Source organism: Balaenoptera borealis (genome assembly GCF_965194805.1).
Source record: "Balaenoptera borealis genome assembly, chromosome: 18".
In the NCBI taxonomy this organism is placed as follows: Eukaryota; Metazoa; Chordata; class Mammalia; order Artiodactyla; family Balaenopteridae; genus Balaenoptera; species Balaenoptera borealis.
Window position 1 is genome coordinate 23,417,239 of NC_138877.1, and position 26,474 is coordinate 23,443,712.

The 26,474-nt window shown below is 44.7% G+C and overlaps 1 protein-coding gene across 2 annotated transcripts; it reads right to left on the minus strand.

Moving 5' to 3' along the window:
• Positions 1-263: 263 nt before the first annotated feature.
• Positions 264-26,140, minus strand: SERP2 (stress associated endoplasmic reticulum protein family member 2). Of its 2 annotated transcripts, none has more exons than XM_082365734.1 (3): positions 25,858-26,109; positions 21,093-21,165; positions 264-703 (listed from the first exon to the last, which is right to left on the minus strand). In XM_082365734.1, the coding sequence occupies exons 1-3, from the start codon at positions 25,939-25,941 to the stop codon at positions 663-665; spliced, it is 198 nt and encodes a 65-aa protein (XP_082221860.1). In that variant the 5' UTR covers positions 25,942-26,109; the 3' UTR covers positions 264-662. The 2 variants fall into 2 exon arrangements, with proteins under 2 accessions (XP_082221860.1, XP_082221859.1); XM_082365733.1 differs by lacking the exon at positions 264-703 and adding an exon at positions 7,419-7,574 and having other exon boundaries at positions 25,858-26,140.
• Positions 26,141-26,474: the final 334 nt, after the last annotated feature.

Genomic DNA, 26,474 nt, shown 5'->3' on the forward strand with positions numbered 1-26,474 from the left:
AAAAAGAAAGAACCCCAAAAGATCCACACATTGTGAAATGTGTGGAAAACCCAAGGTCCTTAGAGCTGCCCAGGGTTTCATTTCAGGCAAAGACCTTGAGGGTGGCCGGTGCCCGGCTGGGCAAACCTAGCCCTGGTTCCCGGGCCACAGATTCCCTGACCTTCTCCAGTTACATAGTCAAGTCCCCTACCCTACCCATCCCCCCCGGAGCTTTCCTAACATCATCTTCACTTTGGTTTTCTCACTGGAACCCACACAGTGTATAAGGTTGAACAAAGACATTTATTTGTAAAAGCAATTCCCAATGGAGCAGAGCTTGTATCCATAGAAAGTAAAGCGGTGATTATTCAGAAGCCCACATGCAGACATCAGTGAAACCCAGGGCAAAAGCAGACAGACAGCTCTGCTGCAGACACCCGGAGAGCTACCAATCCTGCCAACTGCAAAGCAAAATGTCCTTTCCGCTTGAGAACACAGATGTACCGAGATGTCCTGTGAGAAAGAAATTTGGTCTGACATCCACGATGAAGTGATCAGGGAACAGTTGAGGGAGCCTTTTTTTCTCTTCTGGGTGGCTTGTCAGCTTCCCACAGATCCCCGGCTAAGAGCTGAAGTGGCCTCCACCCTCCAGCGGCAGGGGGCCGTGTCACAGCCCAGCCCGCTCACATGCCCATCCTTATGCTCTGAATGATCTGGAAGATAGCTGAAGGAGGGAAACAAAACAGACGGCTCAGACACCAGACAGCACACAGCTGGAAACCCAGCCCCACCGCCAGCCCTGCTTCTGCTGACCCCCGGGCCCTGGACCTGTTAGCACACAGCTGATTAGATATTTCCTAACAAGGAGTTAAGTTAACAAGAGGTCAGTGAACTTCTTTAAAAAGGCAGCCTTGCTCTGTCTGCTGATGGATGCCTCGGGGATTTATGGATAACTCCTGCTAATTCCACCAGGAGTGAAGGCCAGAAATCCCTCAGGCCCTGAGAGGTTTGGCCCTCTTCCCCAGAATGTTCTGATGCTGCTGGGAAGCGGGGGGACAGCGCTTTCGTGCAGGCAGGGCACTCATTTAACAGGTCAGCGATGCTGCCTCTTCAAAATGGCTGTGACCTGGAAAAGAAGCTGCCCTTGAACTAGAAGGAAGGCCAGGTGCTGGGAGCAGACACGTAGAGCTGGGCCCCCGGCTGCTGATAACCTTTGATACAAGTGCATCTTCAGGCGGCCTGGAACTTTCTGAAATTCGACTTGAAATGCACCGAGAGCAACACTGATTTATTCAGGGCACCGTCTTCACTAAGTGGACCGAACTCCTTCCTGAAGGGTTGGGTAGCCTGAACGTCCACAGACAATTCCTGGGACTCCCTCCCCTTATTCTGGTAAGAGCTGGTTGGATAGCACCCAGCCTGGTTTTGTTTATAGGGTTTAAATGTGTTCCAGGGGACGAAGGTCCAACTTCCTTTTCCACATCCTCCCCAGATGTGACATATACAATATCGGTCAATCGTGATGAAGACAGTCATGATAATAATAGCAATGAACACATATAGAATGATTTTTTTTTTTTTTTGAGGGGCAGCTGGGTATCATGTAATCATGTGTAAAAACAGAACAAGCACAGAACATTCAGGGGGCTTACCCCTTCTCTCCTTCATAAAGTCATCCTGGAATATACCCAGGAATGCTGCTTCCTAAGTAACCATAGTGAAATATGCTACCCAGAACCCTCGAGAAACAAAAAGTGGTTGACATTTTATCAAGTAACGTTAGTGAGCACATACTATGTGCCAGGCATTGTGCTTTGGGAATCCAGAGATAGTTCACACCGAGGGCCCCGGGGACTCTTTTCTTGGACAGCTAGATATGAAGGGTAGATAAAGCACTAATGTGGTTGGTTTTTTATAAACTAAAACAATCACTGTTTGCATCATCACGACTTTCCTAAATTGGATATACACCCAACATGATTTAATATTAAGTTTTCATGAATGTCCAGTGTGACCATAATAAGAAGTGATAACTAATAAGACCCTGCTGTATAATATGGTTATAGAGGATGCACAGCGTTTGATCTGATCCCAAAATAGCTCCGGTTGGCTGTACTTCTTGGGCTCTCATTTCTGCTTCTTAGCGGTTATTTGGTCTCGATGATTCTTATCTCTGGTCACATCTCTGGTGCTACTACACCAATCTGCAGTGGGCCCTCTTCTATTATTATGCTACTGTAGACTAAGCTGAAAACAAAGGCTGTTAGAACTATGTATAAAATTAGAGTCAACCAGTTGTGTGTGAAGGTCGGAAAGACTCTTCTCTAGATAAAAGAGTTAATTCAACAGGTTGTGATATTTAACTCTGGTTGTGCTCAGAGGTTTTCTTGGCTTATTCTCATCTGGGGTGTGGCCCTTAACAGGAGAAGTTGCTAGATGGATGAGAAAGTACCTTACCCAAATGTATAAGCCTGCCGGAACACGGATGTTTCCACCCTCCTCTACCAAAGCTAACAAGGAATAAAAATCAAATAAACATTTCTGTGTTCTGGCTCCGCAGGAGTGCTGGAAGACAGCTGTATATTCAAGCACATCAGGAAAAAAATATTTACATCTACTGTGCCTCAGGCTTTGTTCTTGGGATCAGGAAAACATCCCTAATTTGGACAAACAGGCTTACTTTAGAGGGGAATGTTAGGGTCAGAGGGAACTGGGTTTGAATCCCAGCTCTTGTGAATAGCTGTGTGACTGCATGAATAATTTAACCTCTTCAATTCTGTCTCCTCTGCTGTGAAATGAGGACCATGCTGCTTGCAGCATTAATACAGGGATTAAATGGTCTGACATAGATGAGGTTCCTCACACATCAAGGTTTCGGTGCATGGGAGTCATTGCTATTATTACTGTTACTATTACTACAATGATGGCTGCTGCTTCCATGTATGAACATGCATACCAGAGCTCAGGTGCTACCTGCCACTCTCTAGAGGTGTGAATTTTCGGAATTCACTAACTAGTTCTGAGCCCTGATTTCTCTATTTATAAAACTGTAGATAATATGTACCTCAAAAGATGCAAGGAATAAATATGAGGACATAAGTAAAATATCTGCCCATAATAGATGCTCCAAAATGTTAGTTCTCCCTGAGATTTATTCGTAGACAAGGAATCATTATCAGCAGGATATAGGTCAATGAATACGAAACAGGCTGTCCCTTAGTCCATCAGACCCTATTAATTCATGACTTCAAAGGTGCTGGGTAATGATAAAACCACTCAATTCTTTTTAAGGAACTGCTACAAATTTCTCTTAAGAGTCTTAGACAAAGTTTGCTGGCCTCAGAATAGCAACACATATTAAAACAACTTACCTATTTCTGAGTCTGCTTTAAAAACTAATGAAAGATCATTCCTGACCCTAATTGAATCCATGAATTAACAGGTAAAAATCTAATGGGCTTTAACATGTGTACAGGTGACCCTTTAAAATTGAACCCTCTTGGAGAAATTACTTTGAATAAAGTCTATTTTAAGTTCACCATTTGCCTCCACCTCTAAGATAATGGAGAGATGGTTGTGTTTTATGATTCCTTTTTCAATGTCTTTAAGAATTGTATCCCTGTCTTTAAGAAGGCTTGTATCAATGTCAATGTCTTTAAGAAGCCTTCACCATCCTGTACCAATTATGTTAACTGTACTTCTGTGTGCCCGCCAGTAATGACCCGCCCTACAGCCCTGGCCTCCCCGATGCTGACTTTCTGAGGCGGTGAACGGGAAGGGAGCCAAGAGTGGGTTCAAAGTGGGAAAGGAAGTGGGGAGTCTAGACCCTGACAAGTTAATAACTTAACAGAGGGTGAACAAAGCAGAGAAAACAGCCGAGCGGGCTGCAGGAAAGGCGCTGTGGGCAGGCGAGCCAGCAGGGAGGACAGATGCCAAGGAAGGGAAGGATGGCAGGCATTCGAGGTCAGGGGATCTGGCCTTGGGCAGGTCAGAGGTTCAGGAAGATCCAGGCTAGAGTGGGAACTACGGAATCTGAGAGCCTCCACACTCTCCCACCCGTACAGGATCCTGGTCCTTGGTAACCTCGGACGATCACGTCTCTCTTTTACTCAACCATTCCCTTTCAATGAAATTCTTAGGGTTTAACGTGCAAGAAGCACTTGCAACTCAAAAATCAACCAGAACAATCCTCCTGACTCCACATCTCCCATCCACAGGTGTCCTCTTCCTCTTTACAACCATTTCCAAAAAGCTGTCTAAGTCCTCACTTTCTCCATTTCCTTACCTTTGGGTTCCACCTCATTCCACTGTGTTCTAGCTTCTCTCTTCACGCCAGTGAAACAGCTCTTGCTAAAGATACAAATGACCTTCCATGTCACTTAATCCAACTAGCACCCTTCAGCTGCCTCTTGTCATACACCCCTACTTACCATCGCTGAGCGCTCCCTCCTGGAAACTCTCTTCCCTTGGCCTCTGTGACACATCATTCTCCTAGTTTCTAGTTTTCCGCTTCCTCTTTGGCTCTTTACACTAAACGTGGTTTATGGGGGTCATCCTAACTCCTCCTGACCAGTAAACAAGAATGTTGAAGTTCTGCAGTGAGCATGCTGGCTTTCTTCTCTTCATTACATTCCTTCTCCCAGGTGATCTCATTCCGGCCCACAATTTCAGTTGCCACTTAGCTTTTGATGACTCACCCATGTGTGTTGCCAGCCCCGACCTCTCCTCGGAGCTCCAGATCCACACCTTCTACCATCTAATTGATACCTACACACAAGTGGCTCAAAGGCACGTCAAATGCAACAGGACCTTCTCATGATCTCTTCCCGTTGCCAAGCTTGGCACCATCATCTTCCATCTTGCACGTACACCAAAAATGCCAGAGTCATCCTTGACACCTCCGATTGATGACCAAGACCTGTGGGCATTACCTAATAATCTTGTGATTGTGCGTCTTTCGCTCCATCCTTCCAGAAACCACCCTAGTCCAAGTTACCATCATCTTTCCCCTGATTCCTGCGGTGACCTCCACTGGTCTACTCTTGCTCCTCCTTCAATCCTTTCTCCATACTCTAGCTAGAATTATTCTTTAAATAAAAACAAGTGAGATCGTGCCCTCCTTGAGTTTCTAACACACCAGAAGCATTCTATTGCCCAATCCTTGGTGAAGCCTCCATGACCTGCATCTCCTGGCCCCCGGCAACTTGTCCAGATTCACCTTCTCCACTCTCCTCCTCTCTTACAGTAAGCCCTCCTGTTTTTAAAAGCTCCCTGCTCTTACTACTGGGCTTTTACACATGCCAATCTTTCTGTCTGAAATACTTTCCCCACCCTACCCTATTGCTTAGTTTTTACTTCAAAATTCAGAAGTTACTTCTTCAGAGAAGCCGTCTTTGACCATCTGGAGCAGGAGTTCTCAAACTTAGGTCTCACAATCTCCTGAAAATGTTTGAAAACAGACACTGGACCCCATCCCTAGAGTTTCTAATCCAGTGGGTCTGGGGTGGGAACTGAGAATGTATATTTCTAACAAGTTCATAGGTGATGCTAAGGCTGCCGGTCCAGGGACCACACTTTGAGAACCACTTCCCTAGAGCACACCAGCCCTCTGCATTACAGGCACACCTCGTTTTATTGCGCTTTGCCGATATTGCGATTTGTGTTTTTTTTCTTTACAAATTGAAGGTTTGTGGCAACCCTGTGTGTAACAAGTCTATGGGCAACACTTTTTCCAACAGTATTTGCTCACTTCGTGCCTCTGTGTCACATTCTGGTAATTCTCACAGTACTTCAAATGTTTTCATTATTATTATGTTTGTTATGTGATCTGTGATCAGTGACCTTTGATGTTGCTGTTGTTGATGGACTCACTGAAAGGCTCAGATGATGGTTAGCATTTTTCAGCCATAAAGCATTTTTTAATTAAGGTATGTATACTTTGTTTTAGACATAATGCTATTTATTGCATGCTTAATAGACTACAGTATAATGTAAACAAAACTTTTATGTGCACTGGGAAACCGAAAACTCATGTGACTTGCTTTATTGCGATATTAGCTTTATTGCAGTGGTCTGGACCCGAACCTGCAATGTTTCCAAGGTTGGCCTGTATATGCTTTCACAGCCCTATGTTCCTCTCCTTCGAACATTTTCATGCCTGAAATTTTACATGTTTCAGCATAATTATTTGTTTGACTCATCTTTCTTCCCCACTAGACCACAAGCTCCAGGAGAGCAGGGATGGTTTTGCTCCCAGCTCTACCCCTGGGCCTAAGCTCAGCACCGGGCACATAGTAGGTCCTCAGTAAAAATTTACTGAAGGACTGAACGGTGAAAAATTGCAAACAGCATGGAGGAAAATACATTTTAAAAACCTCAACTGATTACTCTTCAGACCTAAAGAATCAGCATCAAATGGCGACCTTGAGATTCAATTGCTCCAAGAGCTCAGTTCTTGAGGGGAAGTCAAGTCACAAGTCAAGAACATAAACCCCTTAAGGCCGGGAGCTGGGCCAGCCCAATCCACTCTTCCCTGGGCACTGCCCCACCCCAGCTAACTGGGAGTGCCCAAAGGACACAGAGATGACACAAGTGGATCCCCTAGGAGACTGTCAGAAAGCTGGAACCCTGCCAGACAATGGGGCCTTCCGAAAACGACATTTATTGAAAGTAAATGGTTGACGATAAGCGAGATCAAGGGAGTTGCTGAGAAAAGAGATCAAGACAGGCCAGAGGAACACCCTTTAGGAGGATAAGCCAACTCTAGAATTCACACAACTTTGATTATTTTTCATTTAAAAAATTAAAAAAATGAAAGCATTGGTAAGAAAAGTATGGGCCTTGAGAAAGATAAGCAGAGATGTTAGGAGACAAGACATCGCCAAGGTGGGTCACTAAGCTCCCTGAAAGAATTAGCACAAAGATAGTCAAAGGCAAGATGCCACTTCCCCATGGCTTCTCCAGAGATGGAGAAGACGGGAAAGAGAGGGAAGCCAGGGATAGGTGAGGGCAGGAGGGCACTATTAAAAGAGAGATCGTATTAGCAAAGAATGGGATGCTCTCTCCACATTAAAATGGCAGACAGCAGAAGCACTCTTCCGAGAAGGAAACCATACACAGACCCAAAGGGCCCCAGGGGCACAGGGCCACAGGGCAGAGCGAAGCACATGACAAGCGAGGCCGTAGGTCACCTTGAGGGAGCCAGTGGCTGATGAGACATCTTTTTCAGACCGTCCATCTCAGATCCTGAGGCAGGAGTTCCAGAGCAGACGCATGTCCTCAAGCTTTCCTTTGTGGTGAAACAGAAAGGTTTCTCCCAGGGCTGCTCAGTTCCTCAAACTTGCCAGTCTTGGGGCTGTGACTCCCTCTGGGTGTCACAATTTCAAGATAGTTCGGGCAGTCTCCAGGAAAGGCCAGTGCTTATGTGGTCGACCTGCAAACACGGTGAATTCAAATTTGTCCTGGAGCAGGTGTCCAGGACAGAGCAAGGTGATGGCCCAGTCAAGAAGCAGCCCATGGCTGGGTCAGGGCTTTATCCACCTGGGAGCAGACCGAGAATGGCCGTCCATCTGGAACCTCTGGACAGCACACATTTTCTGGCAGGGAAAGTAGGAGATGTTTTAACAGGAGTTCTTTTCAATACACAGTCATATGCTAAAGGCCTAAAGTTGGCGGAAAGTCTGCTCCATGGTATTTTGGGGGAAATGGTAAGAGAGAAGGATGCAGGATAATAGAAAGCAGATGGGTTTGGAGTTTAGGTTTGGGTACTAGCTCTCTTTTTAGCTACGGGATGCTGGTGGATTTCCTCTTTGAACCTCTGTTTTGTGATTTGGAAAAAGGAGTACCATAGCTTCTTTGTAGGGACTGTGTGATGAGAAAAGAAAATATAAGTGTAGGACCTGGCATTATAATCAGTACTCAAGAAACGGTAGCCAAAATAGTTGTATGAATAGATTCTGCTCACCCCCATTGGCTAGTTTTTAAAGAGTTCTTTCTAGAAGGAGAGAAGAGGCTCCAGCTCTAGCTGTCCCTGCAGAGGTGACACCACTGACCTCTGGCCGGCAAACCCTGCCCTCTACCTATCCAGGTGGGAGCTGGGGTTCCTGCAGCTTCCCCAGTATCTCAGAGCTCTGCTCCCCCAAGTTTTCTCCCCATCACAAAGGTCAAAATGTTATCTTTCTTTCCTTGCAAGCATTCAGAATCTTGGCCGGCACCTTGCCAGGGGGGTTGAGAGGCAAGGAGACAGTGCAACTAAGGGCCGTCAACATAATGACAAGAACAAGAAACATTTGTAAAACTATTACCAGGATTCCACTAAACGTGTGGCATGCGTTGTCTCATTTAATCCTCAGGACTGATTTTCATGAGGATCCTAGGAGTTTTCAGATAGGATCCTACGCCTTTTAAGAATGGAAGAAACTGAGGCTTGGAGTGGGCGTGTGGGTGAGTAGCTTGGACAAGGCTGCACGGGTAGTAGGTGGCAGAGCCGGGTTTGCAACCCAAGGAGGCTGGCCCCGGAGCTGGTTCACACAGGACTGAGTCCTTTCCCTCACCACAGCGTCCTTAACAAAACAGCCAGTCCGAGGGAGGGTGGGGCTGTGGGCTCTTCCAGAAACGGAGAGGCCTCCAGCGCATGCATAAAGGGAGACCACTGGACCACCTGAAACAGGAGGCCCGGAGGACAGGAGGCATTCAGGCGCAGCTTAGAACATCTCAGGGAATCACTTTCCTTATCTGTTCTGAATAGGTTGTCCTGAAAAACGGTCCAGCCTGTGACACGTTATCTCTCCCCAGTCCTGCCCCGGCAGGCAGAGTGCCTACCAGATACAGGAGAAGAAAACACACAGAGACACACGAACACACACACAGACACACACAAACATACACATACACAAACACACACAGACACAGACGTAAACACAGACACATAACAGATCCTGCTTCAACCACAACAGCTTTTCTTTTGTTTCCAAGATTTGAACAAAGAGGTCTACTACTTTAAAAAAAAAAAAAAGTCTACTGCTTTAAAAAAAAAAAAAGAAAAGGCTAAAACCAAGAGTTTAGCCATTTTGCTCTCAAAATACACTTATTTTTTTCTGATTATACAAGTAATATATGCTCATTGACAAAATTGGAAAATATAGAAAATTAGGAAGGAAATAAGTCACTGGTTAATCCTATTACCCTAGAGGTTTCCCTTTGATGGGGGATATAAGCTCATCAGTTTCAAGAAAACCCAGACTTCAAGAACGACTAAAATTCACATAATCTCTAATTAGGAAGTGAGTATCAGGTTCGGCCAGAGAGAGAGAAATGCAATCGAAAGGAGGGATAGATGAGGGAGAAGTAGTCTGAGGGAGGGAGGTGGGGTGTGGCTGGTATGTAAGTTTCCCTCTGAGAATCACAGCATGGTGGGGATTAAATGGTGGTTCCACTGACCCCGGTTGGAACCTCAGTGAGGGAGGAGGACAGAGAAGACTGCTCTCAGCTTGCTGCTTCCTGTTCACACCCAGGGACACACCTGGGCTCAGGAGAGGTGAACGATACAACAGGATCACAAGACACACGTAGGCGCTAACATACTGTCTGGTCAACTGCATGGGAAGGGAAAGACCTACTGTCACTGAGTCCAGGTGAAACTTCTAGCCCAAGAGGAAAGTCAAAAATGCTGAAGACGGTTGTCCTGTGAACACTGCGGCACTGACACTATAAGGTGGGTAGGCCGGGGTTGGGACCCTGCTTGTCACTGCCGTGTTCAGGCCAGACATTACTGATACACCAGCAGCATACTTGCCACAGAGCTCTGGGGAGGCCTCAGAACCCTTCTCCACAAGGCTCCTGAAAGAGATGAGGACAAAAGGGAGAGGAAGACCCAGGGGCAAGGGCCGTGGGCACAACCAGCAGGACGGGCTTCATCCATGGTCCCGGGAAGCACACGCAGACAGCAAGTGTCTCGCGCAGATAGCAGTTGGCGTATCTGTGTGACGGCATCTCTGCCGCCTCAGACGGACATTCCGGGTCACGCTTGTCTCTGAGCCTCAAGATAAAAACAAGTACTCTTCAGAAGCTATCAAACAGTTCTCTAAAGAGGCAGGCTTTGAAACCGAGGACTGAGAGTCAGGACGAGCTGCTTATCTGGAAAGAGGCCTCACTGCCTGCAGAAATGGAAGATAATATTTTTATAAAAACGGGAGCGAAAAAACGGCCAAGTCTCTAAGAGGGGGGTGTTTAAACCCTTGGGGCTTCAGTGTGAATCTGGGGTCTTAGGAGATCAAATAAAGACAAATGCAACCAGTTAAAAAGGCCCAAGCAAAAGTCCTGGGTCAAGATCTGAACAAGAAAAGTTTCTGGCCTGTTTGGAATAATCATCTGAGGGGACCCAGAAGAGGTATCTGACTAAGAAACAGGTTTTAGATTTCTGATGGAACGTATATAATACTAACAACAATAAGGCTAGTTTCCAAATTAAACCAGACAAAGAAAAATATGGCCCTGAGATGTCCTATCTGGACAATTCCATGTCTCAAAAGAACGCTGTTCGCCAAGCTTTTGCATCTCACAAAGAAAACTTTTTTTTTTTTTTTTAAAATAGCAAAACGGTGGTGCATTTGGGTTGCTTTAAGGGAATAAAACTTAGTTTATTTCTGATATTCAACTTAAAGTACAAACCCCTATTCATTGATTTTAGTGTAGCTCTGGGCGCTTCCTTTTCCCTGCCTGGGTCGGTCTGAAAGATTCTGATGCTTTATCGTGGGAACATAGTCTCACCCACTGGGAGTGCTATCACTGAAATTGCTCACACTCGTCCTTGGAGTGAAGAGGCGGGGTCTACAGCTCTCTGGAAGGTCAAGACCAACGTGAGTGGCTGAGCCTGCCAGGTGAAGGCGTGGCCTGGGAGGATGGAAGGCAATGGGAGCCTGCAGTGTCCATGACACACCTGCCCCATTCATGGTGCCACTACTTTACATGAGGGCGATGGGGACAGAGGTGGTGGTGACTGAAGCTGCAGGTTTCAAGCGTGCTGTGGGCCAGCACTTACGTCCCTGGAACCATTCAGTACCAAGACAACCTCTGGAGGGGCTCCTCCTATCCCTGTTTGATGGATAAGGAAATCAATACAGAGAGAGTAATGAACTTGTCCAAGGTTATTCAGCAGAAACATAGCGAATCCAGGCTTTGAACCCACATCTGGCGGAGCCCCAAACTATCCTCCCCTCTGAAGCCTCTTATCCATTTACTGCCAGTTGGTCAGTTTTCAAAGAAGAGACCTTTTGCAATCCTGGAAAGTGGAAATTTCCTTCCTCTGAAGGGGGGTGTATTTAGTATTTAGATAATGTCCTCTGACTGGTTACAACCATGGACTTGGGCTGGACTGGGGCCTCCCTGGTGAGGAGTGGCCATTCCCTGGGCACGTGTTTTTGTGCCAGGGGTCTCTGGGTGCCTGTGCGCTGTGCCCTCACTGCTCCCCTGGTTCCTCTTCCTTCCTTTTCCTTATCTGGCTCTTATCAGCACCAGCACTGCTGGCACGAAAGGCATGTGTGGAGAACAAGGAAGGCCAAGGAAAGGAGCCGAGAAGGAAGGGGTCAAGAGTCTGCTGTGACACATCACTCCCCATAACAATGGGGTCCCGTAACCTCTTGGAGGTTTGTTAACTTGTTTTGCCACGTAAAATGGAGTAAAGGTGACCAATAAGTGAGCCTATACTTAAAGGTCAACATTTTTACCATTCTTCATTTTTTTCCAAAAGATACTAGGGAAACAGATAAAACCTGCATTCCTTGTGACTCGCCTGATCTGAAAATTTATTTACCCTAGGTACACTGACAGTATTTCTATAATTTTTATTTTTTAAAATTAATTAATTAATTAATTAATTTTTGGCTGCGTTGGGTCTCTGTTGCTGTGTGTGGGCTTTCTCTAGTTGCGGCGAGCGGGGGCTACTCTTCGTTGCGGTGTGTGGGCTTCTCATTTTCGTGGCTTCTCTTGTTGCAGAGCACCGGCTCTAGGTGCGCGGGCTTTAGCAGTTGCAGCATGTGGGCTCAGACGTTGTGGCTCGCGGGCTCTAGAGCACAGGCTCAGTAGCTGTGGTGCACGGGCTTAGTTGCTCCGCGGCATGTGGGATCTTCCCGGACCAGGGCTTGAACCCGTGTCCCCTTTATTGGCAGGCGGATTCTTAACCACTGCACCACCACGGGAGCCCTCTATAATTTTTTAAACTGAAGTGTAGTTGATTTACAATGTTTCAGGTGTGTACAGCAAAGTGATTCAGTATATATATATATTCTTTTTCAGATTCTCTTCCATTATAGGTTATTACAAGATACTGAATATAGTTCCCTGTGCTATACAGTAGGTCCTCGTTGTTTATCTTTCTTATATACAGTAGTGTGTATCTGTTAATCCCAAACTCCTAATTTATCCCTTCCCCCTCTCCCCACTCCCTTTTGGTAACCATAAGTTTGTTTTCTATGTGACACTATTTCTAAAAAAGAGCCCTTTGCCCAGCCCACCGTCAATTAGAAAAGTGGGTTTAATAGAGTGAGGTAACGAAAGCAAGAGAATCAGATCAATGATCAACATCTTCACTACTATTAGAAGATTTCATATTTTTCTTATCTGTATAAGGATCTACAAAATATGAATAATTAACCACATGAACTCAGAGAGGGTGAATGACCTCAGAGGTATCCCAGGGACTTGGTGAAATGGAACTTCAGCCTGGCACACGGGTGTATCCTGTTCAAAGGGAAGGGACCCGCTGGACAGACACAGGAAGGGGTGTGTCTGCAGAGGCATGGAAATCCCGCCGCAAACTCCAGTGCATTTTGTGCGAGCGTGACAGGCAAGGGCAGGGCTGAAGGTGCTGTTGTGCGCACTACAGATGATGGCAGGACGCTAGATGGGGCGGGTCTCTCCTACTTTGTGCTACAAAAGGGGAACAGAAGCGAGCGAGAGCAGTGATAAGGGGCTTCAATCATCCAGGCACCGAGAAGGCTCATTATGTAAAGCAGAGGAACTGATAAAGGGAAGAGCTAGATTTGAGGAAATTGCATTTTTTTTTTTAACATCTTGATTGGAGTATCATTGCTTTACAGTGGTGTGTTAGTTTCTGCTGTATCACAAAGTGAATCAGCTATACCTATACATATATCTGCACATCCCCTCCCTCTAGCGTCTCCCTCCAACCCTCCCTATCCCACCCCTCTAGGTGGTCATAATCGCATTCTTTTAAACGAAGAGAAGAGATAGGCAGATAACTGAATCACTTAGCTGTACAGCGGAAATGAACATAACACTGTAAATCAACTATACTTCAATAAAATAAATTAAATAAAAAAGATAGGTAGGAGCCTATGGTCTGCGACTCTGAAAAGGGAGGAACTCAGGAGGGAGAGTAGGAGCTGCAAGAAGAACTGAATCGTGACTAATCCCAGAGACGTGGCAACGGGTATGAATCTAAAGGAGCTATTGTGTTTTTCGTGACGTGTTTGGTTTAGAAAAGGACACGGACAAAGATAGAAGGAAGGGCACAGTACCAAGGACGAACTGAGAAGAGTGACACATTTCTGTGAGAACAGAGCTTGGCCTGAGCTGAAGCTTGCAAAAAAAATGCTAAAGTTGGCAAAAAAAAAGAAAGGAAAGAAAATAAGAAAAAAAGGGAGATGGTGGTGGATTATTTTTAGATATGATTTTAAAAAGGAGGAGGTCCATTGCTTGGGGATCATGATGGCATGTTAACAGAGGATAAAGTTAAGAGGACCCAACTCCCCGTTTGATGTCTAGCCTTTCCGTAGAAGCTAGTGGTCTTTTAACTAGATTTAAAGAAGCATCCTTAGAAGAGCACCAGACATGCAGGCAGGGGATGTAGTATGCCAGTAAGTGGTGTGTTCTCTTGGCCACTTTAAGTCCAAATCTCCACGCCCTGCCGGCTCCCATCCCAGGCCCCTGGACAAACCAGCAGAGAGGATAGCAGAGACAGTGTACTTGATCCCTGAAAAAACTAATGGAGACTGGGAAGGTTCCAAAAGATTGTTGTCAGCAAATGTCCCAATTTACCCAAATGGGGGGAAAGATACAGTTCCTACTATGTGAATCAATAAGCCTGGCAAAATTTTAATTAACATGTAATTTAGAGAAGGTTTTTAATCCCTTTGGAAAAGATGGATATTGAGAACTAGCACAGGTTGGAGAAAAATAAGCCAGACTAAATGACTTATTGGCTTTTCCCCCTCTCCTATATGCTACCTAAGGGCACAGACCGGACAGGGCCCTGGTTACTGTGTATCTTGAAGCCAAAAAAGAAAAAAACCCAAAAAACAAAAAAAAAACACCAGCTCTGTATCTATTTAGTTCTTGACAACAAGGGCTACATGATGACCGAGGCTCACAGATCCCTGTGATTGGGCTTTGGCCAGTCTTGAGCCTGTCGTACTATCTCAGGCCTCTGTGCCTTTGTCATGCAGTGTTCCCTCATGTGGAATAACCTTCCCTTTGTCTGGCTGTTTGTCCTTCAAAACTCAGCTCAAATGGCACCTTCTCTGGGAAACTTTCTCTTCTGCTCAGTAGGAATTAGAAGGCCCTGATATAGTCTGACTGTGTTTTCTAAGATCCACATGTTGGAATCCTAATGCCCAATGTGATGGTGGTAGAAGGTGGGGCCTTTGGGAGGTGATTAGGTCCTGAGGGTGGAGTCCTCATGAATTGGATTAGTGCCCTTGTAAGAGAGACCCTACTGAGCTCCCTAGCCCCTTCTACCACGTGTGGATGCCATGTGAGGATACAAGGAGAAGTCTGTGATTGGGAAAGGGGCACCCAACCGATCACACTGGGACCCGAATGGGACTTCCAGGCTCCAGAACTGTGAGCAATCAATTTCTGCTGTTTATAAGCCACCCGGTCTCTGGTAGTTTGTTATAGCAGCCCGAACGCACTAAGACAGTCCCTTGTCCACGCTTGCCAAGCTCTCCGGGTGCTCTGCTGTCAGAGTGCCCTTTTCCTGGGAGCAATGACATGTTCCTTATCTGTCTCCCCAGTGCCAGCTGCCCCCTGAAGGAGTTTGTATCTCCAAAGCCCGCACTGTGCCAGGCACACCAGGGACCCTCAAGACACGAGGACTGCTTGCAGGAGTTTTGCTGAGAGGTTCCAAGTCAACCTGAGGGGAGTTGTCTCTAATTGTTTTCTGTGGGCTTCGCCAAATCTAGACTTTTATCAGTGCCTAGGACGAATAACATACTTTCAAGAAACCATAAAGCTGGGAGAGAGAGATAATTAGATAAAAGGCTCAAGGTTCAAGATCTAACAATCTACAGGTTGGCCATAAAGCCTGAAAACGTAGATCACTTTTTTTTTTAACATCTTTATTGGAAAACTGCTTTACAGTGTTGTGTTAGTTTCTGCTGTATAACAAAGTGAATCAGCTATATGCATACGTATATCCCTGTATATCCCCATATCCTTTCCCTCTTGCATCTCCCTCCCACCCTCCTTATCCCATCCCTCTAGGTGGTTGCAAAGCATGGAGCTGATCTCCCCGTGCTATGTGGCTGCTTCCCACTAGCTATCTATTTTACATTTGGTAGTGCATTTGTCCCAGCTTACTCTTCCCCTTCCCTGTGTCCTCAAGTCAATTCTCTAAGTCTGTGTCTTTATTCCTGTCCTGCCCCTAGGTTCTTCAGAACCTTTTTTTTTTTTTTTTTTAGATTCCATATATATGTGTTAGCATACGGTATTTGTTTTTCTCTTTCTGACTTACTTCACTGTGTATGACAGTCTCCAGGTCCATCCGCCTCACTACAAATGACTCAATTTCATTTCTTTTTTTGACCGAGTAATATTCCATTGTATATACGTGCCACATCTTCTTTATCCATTCATCTGTCGATGGACACTTAGGTTGCTTCCATGTCCTGGCTATTGTAAATAGTGCTGCAATGAATATTGTGGTACATGACTCTATTTGAATTATGGTTTTCTCAGGGTGTATGCCCAGTAGTGGGATTGCTGGGTCGCATGGTAGTTCTATTTTCAGTTAAGGAACCTCCATACTGTTCTCCTTAGTGGCTGCACCAATTTACATTCCCACCAACAGTGCAAGAGGGTTCCCTTTTCTCCACACCCTCTCCAGCATTTATTGTTTGTAGATTTTTTGATGATGGCCATTCTGACCAGTGTGAGGTGATACCTCATTGTAGTTTTGATTTGCATTTCTCTAATGCTTAGTGATGTTGAGCATCTTTTCATGTGTTTGTTGGCAATCTGTATATCTTCTTTGGAGAAATGTCTATTTAGGTCTTCTGCCCATTTTTGGATTGGGTTGTTTGTTTTTTTGATATTGAGCTGCATAAGCTGCTTGTATATTTTGGAGATTAATCCTTTGTCAGCTGCTTCGTTTGCAAATATTTTCTCCCATTCTGAGGGTTGTCTTTTCATCTTGTTTATGGTTTCCTTTGCTTTGCAAAAGTTTTGAAGTTTCATTAGGTCCAATTTGTTTATTTTTGTTTTTATTTCCATTTCTCTAGGAAGTGGGTCAAAAAGGATCTTGTTGTGATTTATGTCATAGAGTGTTCTGCCTATGTTTTCCCCTAAGAGTTTTATAGTGTCCGGTCTTACATTTAGGTCTTTAATCCAGTTTGAGTTTATTTTTGTGTATGGTGTTAGGGAGTGTTCTAATTTCATTCTTTTACATGTAGCTGTCCAGTTTTCCCAGCACCGCTTATTGAAGAGGCTGTCTTTTCTCCATTGTATACTCTTGCCTCCTTTATCAAAGATAAGGTGACCATATGTGCGTGGGTTTACCTCTGGGTTTTCTATCCTGTTCCATTGACCTATATTTCTGTTTTTGTGCCAGTACCATACTGTCTTGATTACTGTAGCTTTGTAGTATAGTCTGAAGTCTGGGAGCCTGATTCCTCCAGCTCCATTTTTCTTTCTCAAGATGGCTTTGGCTATTCGGGGTCTTTTGTGTTTCCATACAAATTGTGCAATTTTTTGTTCTAGTTCTGTGAAAAATGCCATTGGTAGTTTGATAGGGATTGCACTGAGTCTGTAGATTGCTTTGGGTAGTATAGTCATTTTCACAAAGTTGATTCTTCCAATCCAAGAACATAGTATACCTTTCCATCTGTCTGTATCATCCTTAATTTCTTTCATCAGTGTCTTATAGTTTTCTGAATACAGGTCTTTTGTCTCCTTAGGTAGGTTTATTCCTAGGTATTTTATTCTTTTTGTTGCAGTGGTAAATGGGAGTGTTTCCTTAATTTCTCTTTCAGATTTTGCATCATTAGTGTATAGGAATGCAAGAGATTTCTGTGCATTAATTTTGTATCCTGCTACTCTACCAAATTCACTGATTAGCTCTAGTAGTTTTCTGGTAACATCTTTAGGATTCTCTATGTATAGTATCATGTCATCTGCAAACAGTGACAGCTTTACATCTTCTTTTCTGATTTGGATTCCTTTTATTTCTTTTTCTTCTCTGATTGCTACAGCTAAAAACTTCCAAAACTATGTTGAGTAATAGTGGTGAGAGTGGACAACCTTGTCTTGTTCCTGATCTTAGAGGAAATGGTTTCAGTTTTTCACCATTGAGAACAATGTTGGCTGTGGGTCTGTCATATATGGCCTTTATTATGTTGAGGTAGGTTCCCTCTATGCCTACTTTCTGGAGAGTTTTTATCATAAATGGGTGTTGAATTTTGTCAAAAGCTTTTTCTGCATCTATTGAGATTATCACATGGTGAAAACATAGATAACTTTTTTATACAGATGGATTTTTCCTCTTGATTTTCTGTGGCCTGCTAATGGCATTTTTTTGGTTTGTTTGTTTGTTTTTTGGTTTGTTTTGTTTTGGGGAGAAAATCAGAGAGCGATCATCTGAGGCAATGCATCACAGATGACTATGCAGGCACTGAGGGAAATGCTGCACTGATGCACCACATTCATTGCAATTTTTCACAGTGCTCTGAACTATGCATTGCTAATGCAGGGCAATACACTGAATACATCATGTAACGTCACTAACCATACTGTACATTATTACGTAATATCAGTAAGCCATTTATTATTTATGTTCTTCTATGTTTCCATACTTTATGGCTACTCTGTAGAAAAACAGCTTACAACCAACAATGAAATTAAAATAGAAATGTTCATGGAGCTTTATATTAGGTCTAAAAAAAAGTCTATTTAATATCTACAGCATGGGGAATATTTGGTTTTATCCATCCATCCATCCATCCATCTAACCAACGAGATTAAACACTCCCTATGTGCTAAAAACTGTGCTAGTATCTAAAAATTTAGTGGAAGATAAATACTGTCTTCCCTAAGCTTATATCCTAGTAGAGAGAAATGGATAATAAGTAAGCAAATTAAATAATTTCAAATGTTGATGAGGGCCATGAATAAAATAAAACAATGTGTGATGCAGATAGGGGACAACTTTAGATGGGAGGGTACAGAGATGCATCTCTGAAGCTTGCAGGAAGTTGACGTGAAGAAGAGCTTGGTGGGTCCTGGCTGGCCATTAGCTCTCTGTAAGTCTAGGAGGTGCTGTGATTGTTAAAAATAAACTGCAAGACAAAGGATTAATCTCCAAAATATACAAGCAGCTCATGCAGCTCAGTATCAAAAAAACAAACAACCCAATCCAAAAATGGGCAGAAGACCTAAACAGACATTTCTCCAAAGAAGATACACAGATTGCCAACAAACACATGAAAGTATGCTCAACATCACTAATCATTAGAGAAAAGCAAATCAAAACTACAAGGAGGTACCACCTCACACTAGTCAGAATGGCCATCATCAAAAAATCTACAAGCAATAAATGCTGGAGAGGGTGTGGAGAAAAGGGAACTCTCTTGCACTGTTGGTGGGAATGTAAATTGATACAGTCACTATGGAGAACAGTATGGAGGTTCCTTAAAAAACTAAAAATAGAACTACCATACGACCCAGCAATCCTACTACTGGGCATACACCCTGAGAAAACCATAATTCAAAAAGAGTCATGCACCACATTGTTCATTGCAGCTCTATTTACAATAGCCTGGACATGGAAGCAGCCTAAATGTCCATAGACAGATGAATGGTTAAAGAAGATGTGGCACATATATAGAATATATGGAATATATAACTCAGCCATAAAAAGAAATGAAATTGAGTTATTTGTAGTGAAGTGGGTGGACCTAGAGTCTGTCATACAAGTGAAGTAAGTCAGAAAGAGAAAAACAAATACCATATGCTAACACATATATATGGAATCCAAAATAAAATTGGTTCTGAAGAACCTAGGGGCAGGACAGGAATAAAGACACAGACGTAGAGAATGGACTTGAGGACACGGGGAGGGGGAAGGGTGAGCTGGGATGAAGTGAGAGAGTGGCATTGACATATATACACTACTAAATGCAAAATAGATAGCTAGTGGGAAGCAGCTGCATAGCACAGGGAGATCAGCTCAGTGTTTTGTGACCACCTAGAGGGGTGGGTTGGGAGGGTGGGAGGGAGATGCAAGAGGGAAGGGATATAGGGATATATGTATACATATAGCTGATTCACATTGTTATACAGCAGAAACTAACATAGATTGTAAAGCAATTATACTCCAATAAAGATGTTAAATAAATAAATAAACTGTTTGGGGCATATTAATAAAAGCAGGGTTATGAGACAAAAAGCAGGGACAGACCTATTATCTCTGTAGCAGTTGCACCATTTCTAGACCAACTTCTGCAGTTGCAAATGCAATACTTTAAGAGAGTCATGGCATGTATAGAAGGATCTAGAAACTACATCTTATGAGGACAAGGTTGAGAGAACTAGGGAAGTTGAGTTTGTAGAAGGAGTCACTAGGCAGTCATCTTGAAAATATCCAAAGAGTCAAGACGTTCAGAAGCAAAAGAGTCCAAGCTGTGTGGTTTTCGGCGTCCACACCTGAACTACCGAGAAGACAGCACAGTGTGGTTCAAAAGAGGGGAGATGTTTCCAATAGAATCAGAGCTGCACAGAAATGGGATAGGCTTTTTGAAGGAGTGAGCACTCCTGAAGTATTCCAGCAGTGGCCGGGTAAACTCTATTAAAGATGAGGGATCCCTGTATTGGACAAAAGACTCCCTTTGAGGACACATCTTTAGGGATGGCGTACACTTTCGTTTCTTGGCGTGGAAGATCTTCTCTCATCTTGGAATCATCTTTTAAAAAATTGAGCCTCACACAAAGGCTTGTTTGGCAATAGTGCCAAGACCATCGGATCCCTCCTTCCTCCTAAGAGCTTTTGTTTCCTTGGAAGAGTGGTCTCCTAAAGATCAGAGGCACCTTCAGTCATGGGCATCTCTTGCCATTGGGGAGGAATGATGTCTTCCTGGGAGGTCTAGATCTTTGCAGGAAGATGTGGACTCCTCGCCTTCCCTGCCTTCAGCAACAGTGAGGAGATGGAGGATGGGAACATCTAAAGACCTACCTTGTTGATAGAAGTGACCTCCACTCACCAGTACTTCAGAGACCCAACCCACGGGGACCAGGAATTAAGTCAAGGCTCCCAATTACAGACGTCGACTAGAAACAACTGCATGATCCTTCTGGTCAAGTCTGCACTGTGTGTGTGTGTGTGTGTGTGTGTGTGTGTGTGTGTGTAAGTAAAGCTCTCTTAACTTGCCACCTTCCAGCATCAGGTGACTACACCTCGAGGCTCAGGTCAAAGGCTCTGTTTTACTCAGCATCTCTGCAGAGCTTCCCTTAAGGCCTAAGGCCTCTCCTTCTCTCTGGAATGTGGATTTATCTCAGGCAGACAGGTGCTCCACTTTCTGTTCCAAATGCCCTTTTTAGGTTAGGTCTTCAGAGAAAGCTTTAACTGAACTCTGAAGTGTAGCCAGCCAATTTAATTGCTCACTGTAATCATTTTATGATTATGATTTGATAGCATATCAGTTCTGTCTCTACTCTGTTTGCTGGAATGGAAATGAAATCAAAACCTATTAAGATGAAGACTTCGGGCAGCAATTAACTTGAATCCCAGACCAATATAGTTTTTGTCTATTTACCTTGAGAATAAAACATGTGTTTTTACAGGACAAAGGAGACCACGGGATATAAGGGCAGCGAGAAACCCATACCTGAGCCGCAGACAACAAAAACAAACAGTGCCAACAGCCATGGGCCCACAGGATATTTCTCTTCTTGCGGCCTCTGAAAGGGAATGGGAGAAAGTAAGATTAGCTTCATTCATTCAAGAAACATTTACTGAGTATGGCTAGTCACTAGACACCTCTGTGAATGAGAGAGACCCAGTCTCAATGCCAGCGGGCAGATCTAGACGAACAAAGTCAATTTTAAGGGATCAAGATTGGTTTGGGAAAATTCATCAATAACCTTACTTACACGCCTGTAACTCAATGAACTTGGTGGTTCTTAAATATTCTGGGGACAGATGAGGTATAAAAACACAAACCAATACAGTGACTTGGGAAGCCAAAAATGATATTACTAATCATTGCTTCTGTTGGCTGAAAGCACACTTCATGCCAGGCACTCTAGAAGGCAGCCAACATCCGCGATCTCTAGCACTCACAACTCCACGCAGGGCCAGTATTATCATCTCCATCCTGTACTTGAGAAACTGAGGCTCAAGCTTTGCTAACTGGAACAAGAGGCACATTTAGGTCTGTCTCTTCACGGAGCCAGGGGATTTTCCTCCAACAGATTCATCTTGAATTCCTACATCCGTGGCTTCCAAGTAGGGTCACAGAGCACCGTCATTTTCTCAAAACTTTCTAAGTGCTAAAAACCTGGGAAGCCACTGCAGTGGAAACCCTGGGAACAGTAGACGCACCACAGCAGCTGTGTATGGAGATGAGGGGAGCGGCGTTTTGTAAGAAACCTCCTAACTCTTAGTGAAGCTTATGCTTGGGAGAAATCTCAACATCCCCGGGAAGCACAAGGGGACTGCGGTCCCCACACGGACCAGCCCTGCCTACCTCCTGCTCTTCTCAAGCCAAAAGCACAGACGTCAGAGGAAGGTCCCTCTGCAACTCCTCTGGGTCTGTGTGCAGGTAAGGCTTGGTCCTTACAAGCAAATCAATCAATGGAAAACCAATATTTTCTGAGAAAGGCATCTGAAAATGTGGGGAATTTCTCAAGTGAAAAGGGAGATGGTAGAGTGAAGAAAAATGAAGAACTCACTAAATATTCCCTCATTGGCATGAGCCAAAAATAGGCTGTGGCCAAAACATAGGTTAGAGAACTTATTTTATCATAGACAAGGCAACAGTTCTTTGGTTCTCAGCTTACCTGTTCCATTCTTAGAGAACCTTCTCTCTTCTACCTCAGTTGAGTTCACTTGGCACTTAAATCACCAAGTACTTTTTTTAGATAGCATTTATCACAGTTTGTATCTCGATGTTTATTCTTGTGATACTGTGTTTGATGTCTGTCATTCCACTCGACTGTAAGCCCTGCAAGGGCAGGCACTGTGTCTCTTTCGTATATCAATGTATAGCAACGTCTGGCCCAGAACTTAAACACAATAGATGCTTAATAAGTGTTCTTCGAAGCATGAACAAGCATACAAGCCCCACTAAATATGATGTCTTAGGTCAGCTAGAGTAAAGAAAGGGTCTAGGAAGGATATTGGCTCTTTTAATACTTCCTAATTGGTGATAGGGTTATTCCAGCATTTCTCTTACTAGAGAAGTATGGATTAGTGTCAGTGGCAGGTAAAATCTAAGGATTAAAACCACTCACTTCTCCGACCTTGACCACTTGTATCTACCAACACTCTTGTATGGTGGCAAATCACACTGCAAGGGAATAGATGGTTTCTTTTGACTAGAAGAAAGACAAAATCAGTCTTAAATAATTGCATAGGATAACTTTGATCAGCATTTGTACTGTGTCATTCTTTGGCACTTAAGACCAGGTCAAGATCAGAGCAAGTAAATAATAGAGGTATTCAATAAAATTACCTGAACAGAGTGTGACATTCACCCCTCTGCCCCTTCGCCAACTTCCTATTCACTTGTGATAGTTGACCAGAAACAAATTCTGTTGCTGTCATCCCACTGATGCTAAACGAAAAAATTCATTTAGTTCTATCTCCAGCAGAGTCAACAAGTGAATCCAGGAGCCCGTAGATGGATTTTTGGTCTCATGCAGACACCAAATGGAGTCATTTATTTTTTCCTTTGCAGAGAAACTCAAATTATCAGGATACAGAGCTTGCATCCTGATAACACAAAATCCTTTTTGATGACATTCCACAGTGAATCAATATTATTTGGGGACTTTCAGAGCTCAAGAACTCCTTGGCTGGTCATAATACCAATATATCCTTTTTTGAGAGCTTTGAGTTACTTTTTTGGGGAAGCAGTGCCCCGCACACATCTGTTGGGACAATTCACCTAAGCCTGAATCTATTGCTGGGAAAGGTAAGAAAAGCAGTAGAATCCTGCAAATGACACGGTTCATTACCAGCAGGAATTTGTCACTCCCTGGGCTCCAAAATGCAGAGGATGGCTTTCCCTGTGATGAGATACCAGCAGGGTAACTCAGAATTCTGAAATTTAAATTGCCCTTTCATTCTGAAGAAGTTACTACTGTATAATCATGAAATGATTATTCCATTTCTGTTATCTGGGAGAACAGTACTGATTCACTCCATAGCTGTAAGCTGATAATGAAATACATCTATATACAATTAAAGGAGTTTATTTCTGAACAATTAGTCTGAATTTTCTGTTAGAATCTGTTCATGTGTCTGCATTTATTGAATTTCATTCTGAACAAGTTACCCCTTACAAGTTACTTCTTTCAAAGTATAATCATGTTTGATCTCTAGTTAGGAAAATGAGATTTAAGATTTAAAGTGTTTCTTTTTGAAAGAGAATTTCATTTTTCTTTTTGGAAGCTGATCCATTTACAATAAAGTTAACCAAAAAGCCTTTCTAACCAAGGGAAAATAAACATACATTGTGGCTTGGTTTGGAAACCTTTCATTACAAAGTTAGTAGGACCATTTAGAAACACTCATAGGTGCCAGGCACTTCTGAAGGGCCCACTCCATGGTATATCAGAACCTATTAAAAATCCACTCAGACCATACATTAAACATAATTTGAAAATATCTCTGAAAGTTAAGTTGAACTGCAGTCAAGTTGACTACATTTCCTAGATATTTAAACAGCTTTTTCTCCAATTTTTCCATTTTCTTTTCTTATTTTGGAGCCAATCATTTTTGTTTCAGGTACCAAACATTTTCTAGTGGTCTTGAGAAGCCAGAAGTGGCAGACACTGACTTTACCAAGCCTAATGGGTAAAACAGCTCTGCAAAGCAGTTTCTGTTTTGTCGTTACTTCTGCAGTCAGATCAGTTGTCAACTGAGAAGAATTAAGTGACCTCTGTTTTTTTAGTTCACTAAAAGGAACCACACAACTAGAATTTTCAGTAAATCAGCTAGTCTGTATGATATCCTGGGAAGAACTGATCTCCTAGGGATATAAACCCCAAATACTTTAACATCCATTAAAAATTGTTTTTCAATGTCAATTTGGACAGCAAGTTTTTTTTTTTTTCTTTTCCTGAGTAATAATAGGGAAAACAGAGATCTACGTGAAAAATAGTTCCAATTCAATGGCATATTGGCATTTTGCTGCCCAATAACAACTAAATGATCTAACTCCCAAATGAGAGAACTTCCAGCACAACTTAAGCTTGTAGCTGCCTATAAAGATCCAAATTTGATGCTAAGGCTTCTCTGCCGTAGTACTGCTTGGTTCTGCAAGAATTCTGGTGTAGAGATTGCAGATCCAGCTTTGTGCTCAGTTAATCAAACCAGCTTCATGCCTTTGGCTAAAAGCAACTGCCTCATCAAGTCTGCAAGCTCTTCCAGCCAAACCTCAAGTTTCAGCTGAACTTCCACTGAAGTGTCTGGGATAATAGATTCCATGCGCCTTTGCTCATACACTTGGAGACCAGCACTACTCAACAACTCTTCCGAGGGCTGCCTCTGAATGTCCGGGATCATGGGCCTGGCAATTTCTGTTGAAGATCATAAAAACAAACAAACAAACAACACACACACACACACACACACACACACACACACACACACACACACCCCTGTACTTAAGGCACAGATTTTACGTAAGCATTGTTATAAAGCTTTAGTCTACAGTTTTGGAGGTGCACAATGCCTGGCGATAAGCTAGTCTCTAAAGTTCTGGAACATACTATCAGGATGAGCCGGAATTGACGAGGGGAACAAGGGGAATGTTGCTTTTAAACTTTCGCTGAGTGGTGCGGGACCTCACTGGAGAAGAGGCAAAAGAGGAGGATGGAGGGAAATAAGGGCTGAATAGCATTCCTAATTCCCAATTTATACAGGAAGACCATTACAAAGGGGCAGGAAAGAAAACCTTATCTTGGTGTGTTTGTTGGGGATGGAGGGCAGGGGATGAAGCCTAGGAGGGAGACGTGGCAAAGGGCCTCCCTTTACTCATTCATTCGTTCATTCATTCACTCAACAAAACCGAGCTAGCACCTCCTAGGTTCCAGGCCCCGGCGTCAAGCAGTTGGTTTAACTGTTCCCTGAAGGATGTGACTTTCGTCTTTCCCCGAGACAAAGGCCCAGTTCTCTCCTGGGGAGGCCCTTCTGTGCCTCCGCGGTGGCCCCAGCAGCCGCTCCCAGAGGGGCCACGGCCAACCCGGGCCCTCTCCGCTCCGGCGAGCACAAGTCCGCGCCGCGAGGAGCCCGGCCCTCAGCGCCCACCGCGCGGGACCCCGCGGGAGGGGCAGCCCGGGGCGCTGGGGAGGGGGAGGCTGGCCCCGCGCCCGCCCAGCCCGGCCCGGCCCCGCGCCGCCCGGTCAGCGCCGCCCCCGCCTTACCAGGGTTTTGGCTACATTCCCCCTCTGGGTGATATTTTTGCTGTGCTTCTCGTTAGCCATCCGGATGCGCTGTTTGGCCACCATGGCTCGGGCGCTAGGAAACGTTCTCGACTCCCACCTGCAAGGATTCCCCCCCCCACGTGAGCCCCCGACAGGGCCGAGCGCGTCCCGCCGGCCCCGGGCGCTGCAGGTGGCAACGCGCGGCCCCCGAGCCCCGCGCACCCCGCTCCCCAGCCCCCAACGAGCCGGCTCCAGAGAGAGGCCAGAGCCCGGACGGAAGTAATCTTTCATCTCAGGAAACCCTCTCCTACTTCCTCGCCATCCTTCCGGTCCCCCCAGCTACCTAACCAGCGCGGCCCCGAGGCGGGCGCTGCGGCGCGTCCTCCCCGCACCTGGCGGCCGGAGCGCGGCGCGCCGAGCGGCTCGGGCCCCGGGGCCCCAGGGGTGGGTCAGGACCCAGCGGCCGAACGCGGCGGGGCCGAGGGTTCCGGCGGCCGCGGGCTTTGTGCGCTCATAGCGGCCGGGGGCTCCTCGGGCCGGGACCCACTGGGTCCCGGGGAAGAGATTGGGGCGGCCGCGCTTCGAGCAGGGTCGCGCTGTTTCCCCCGCACCGCTGC

Bases quoted from the DNA above. Each gene is read 5' to 3' on its own strand.
- SERP2 (XM_082365733.1), bottom strand. From the start codon at position 25,941: ATGGTGGCCAAACAGCGCATCCGGATGGCTAACGAGAAGCACAGCAAA. The intron at 21,166-25,857 runs GTAAGGCGGGGG...ATTCCCTTTCAG, and splicing joins GGAATGTAGCCAAAACCCTG to AGGCCGCAAGAAGAGAAATA. The intron at 7,575-21,092 runs GTATGGGTTTCT...TTTCCCTGCCAG, and splicing joins TTTTGTTGTCTGCGGCTCAG to AAAATGTGTGCTGTCCAGAG.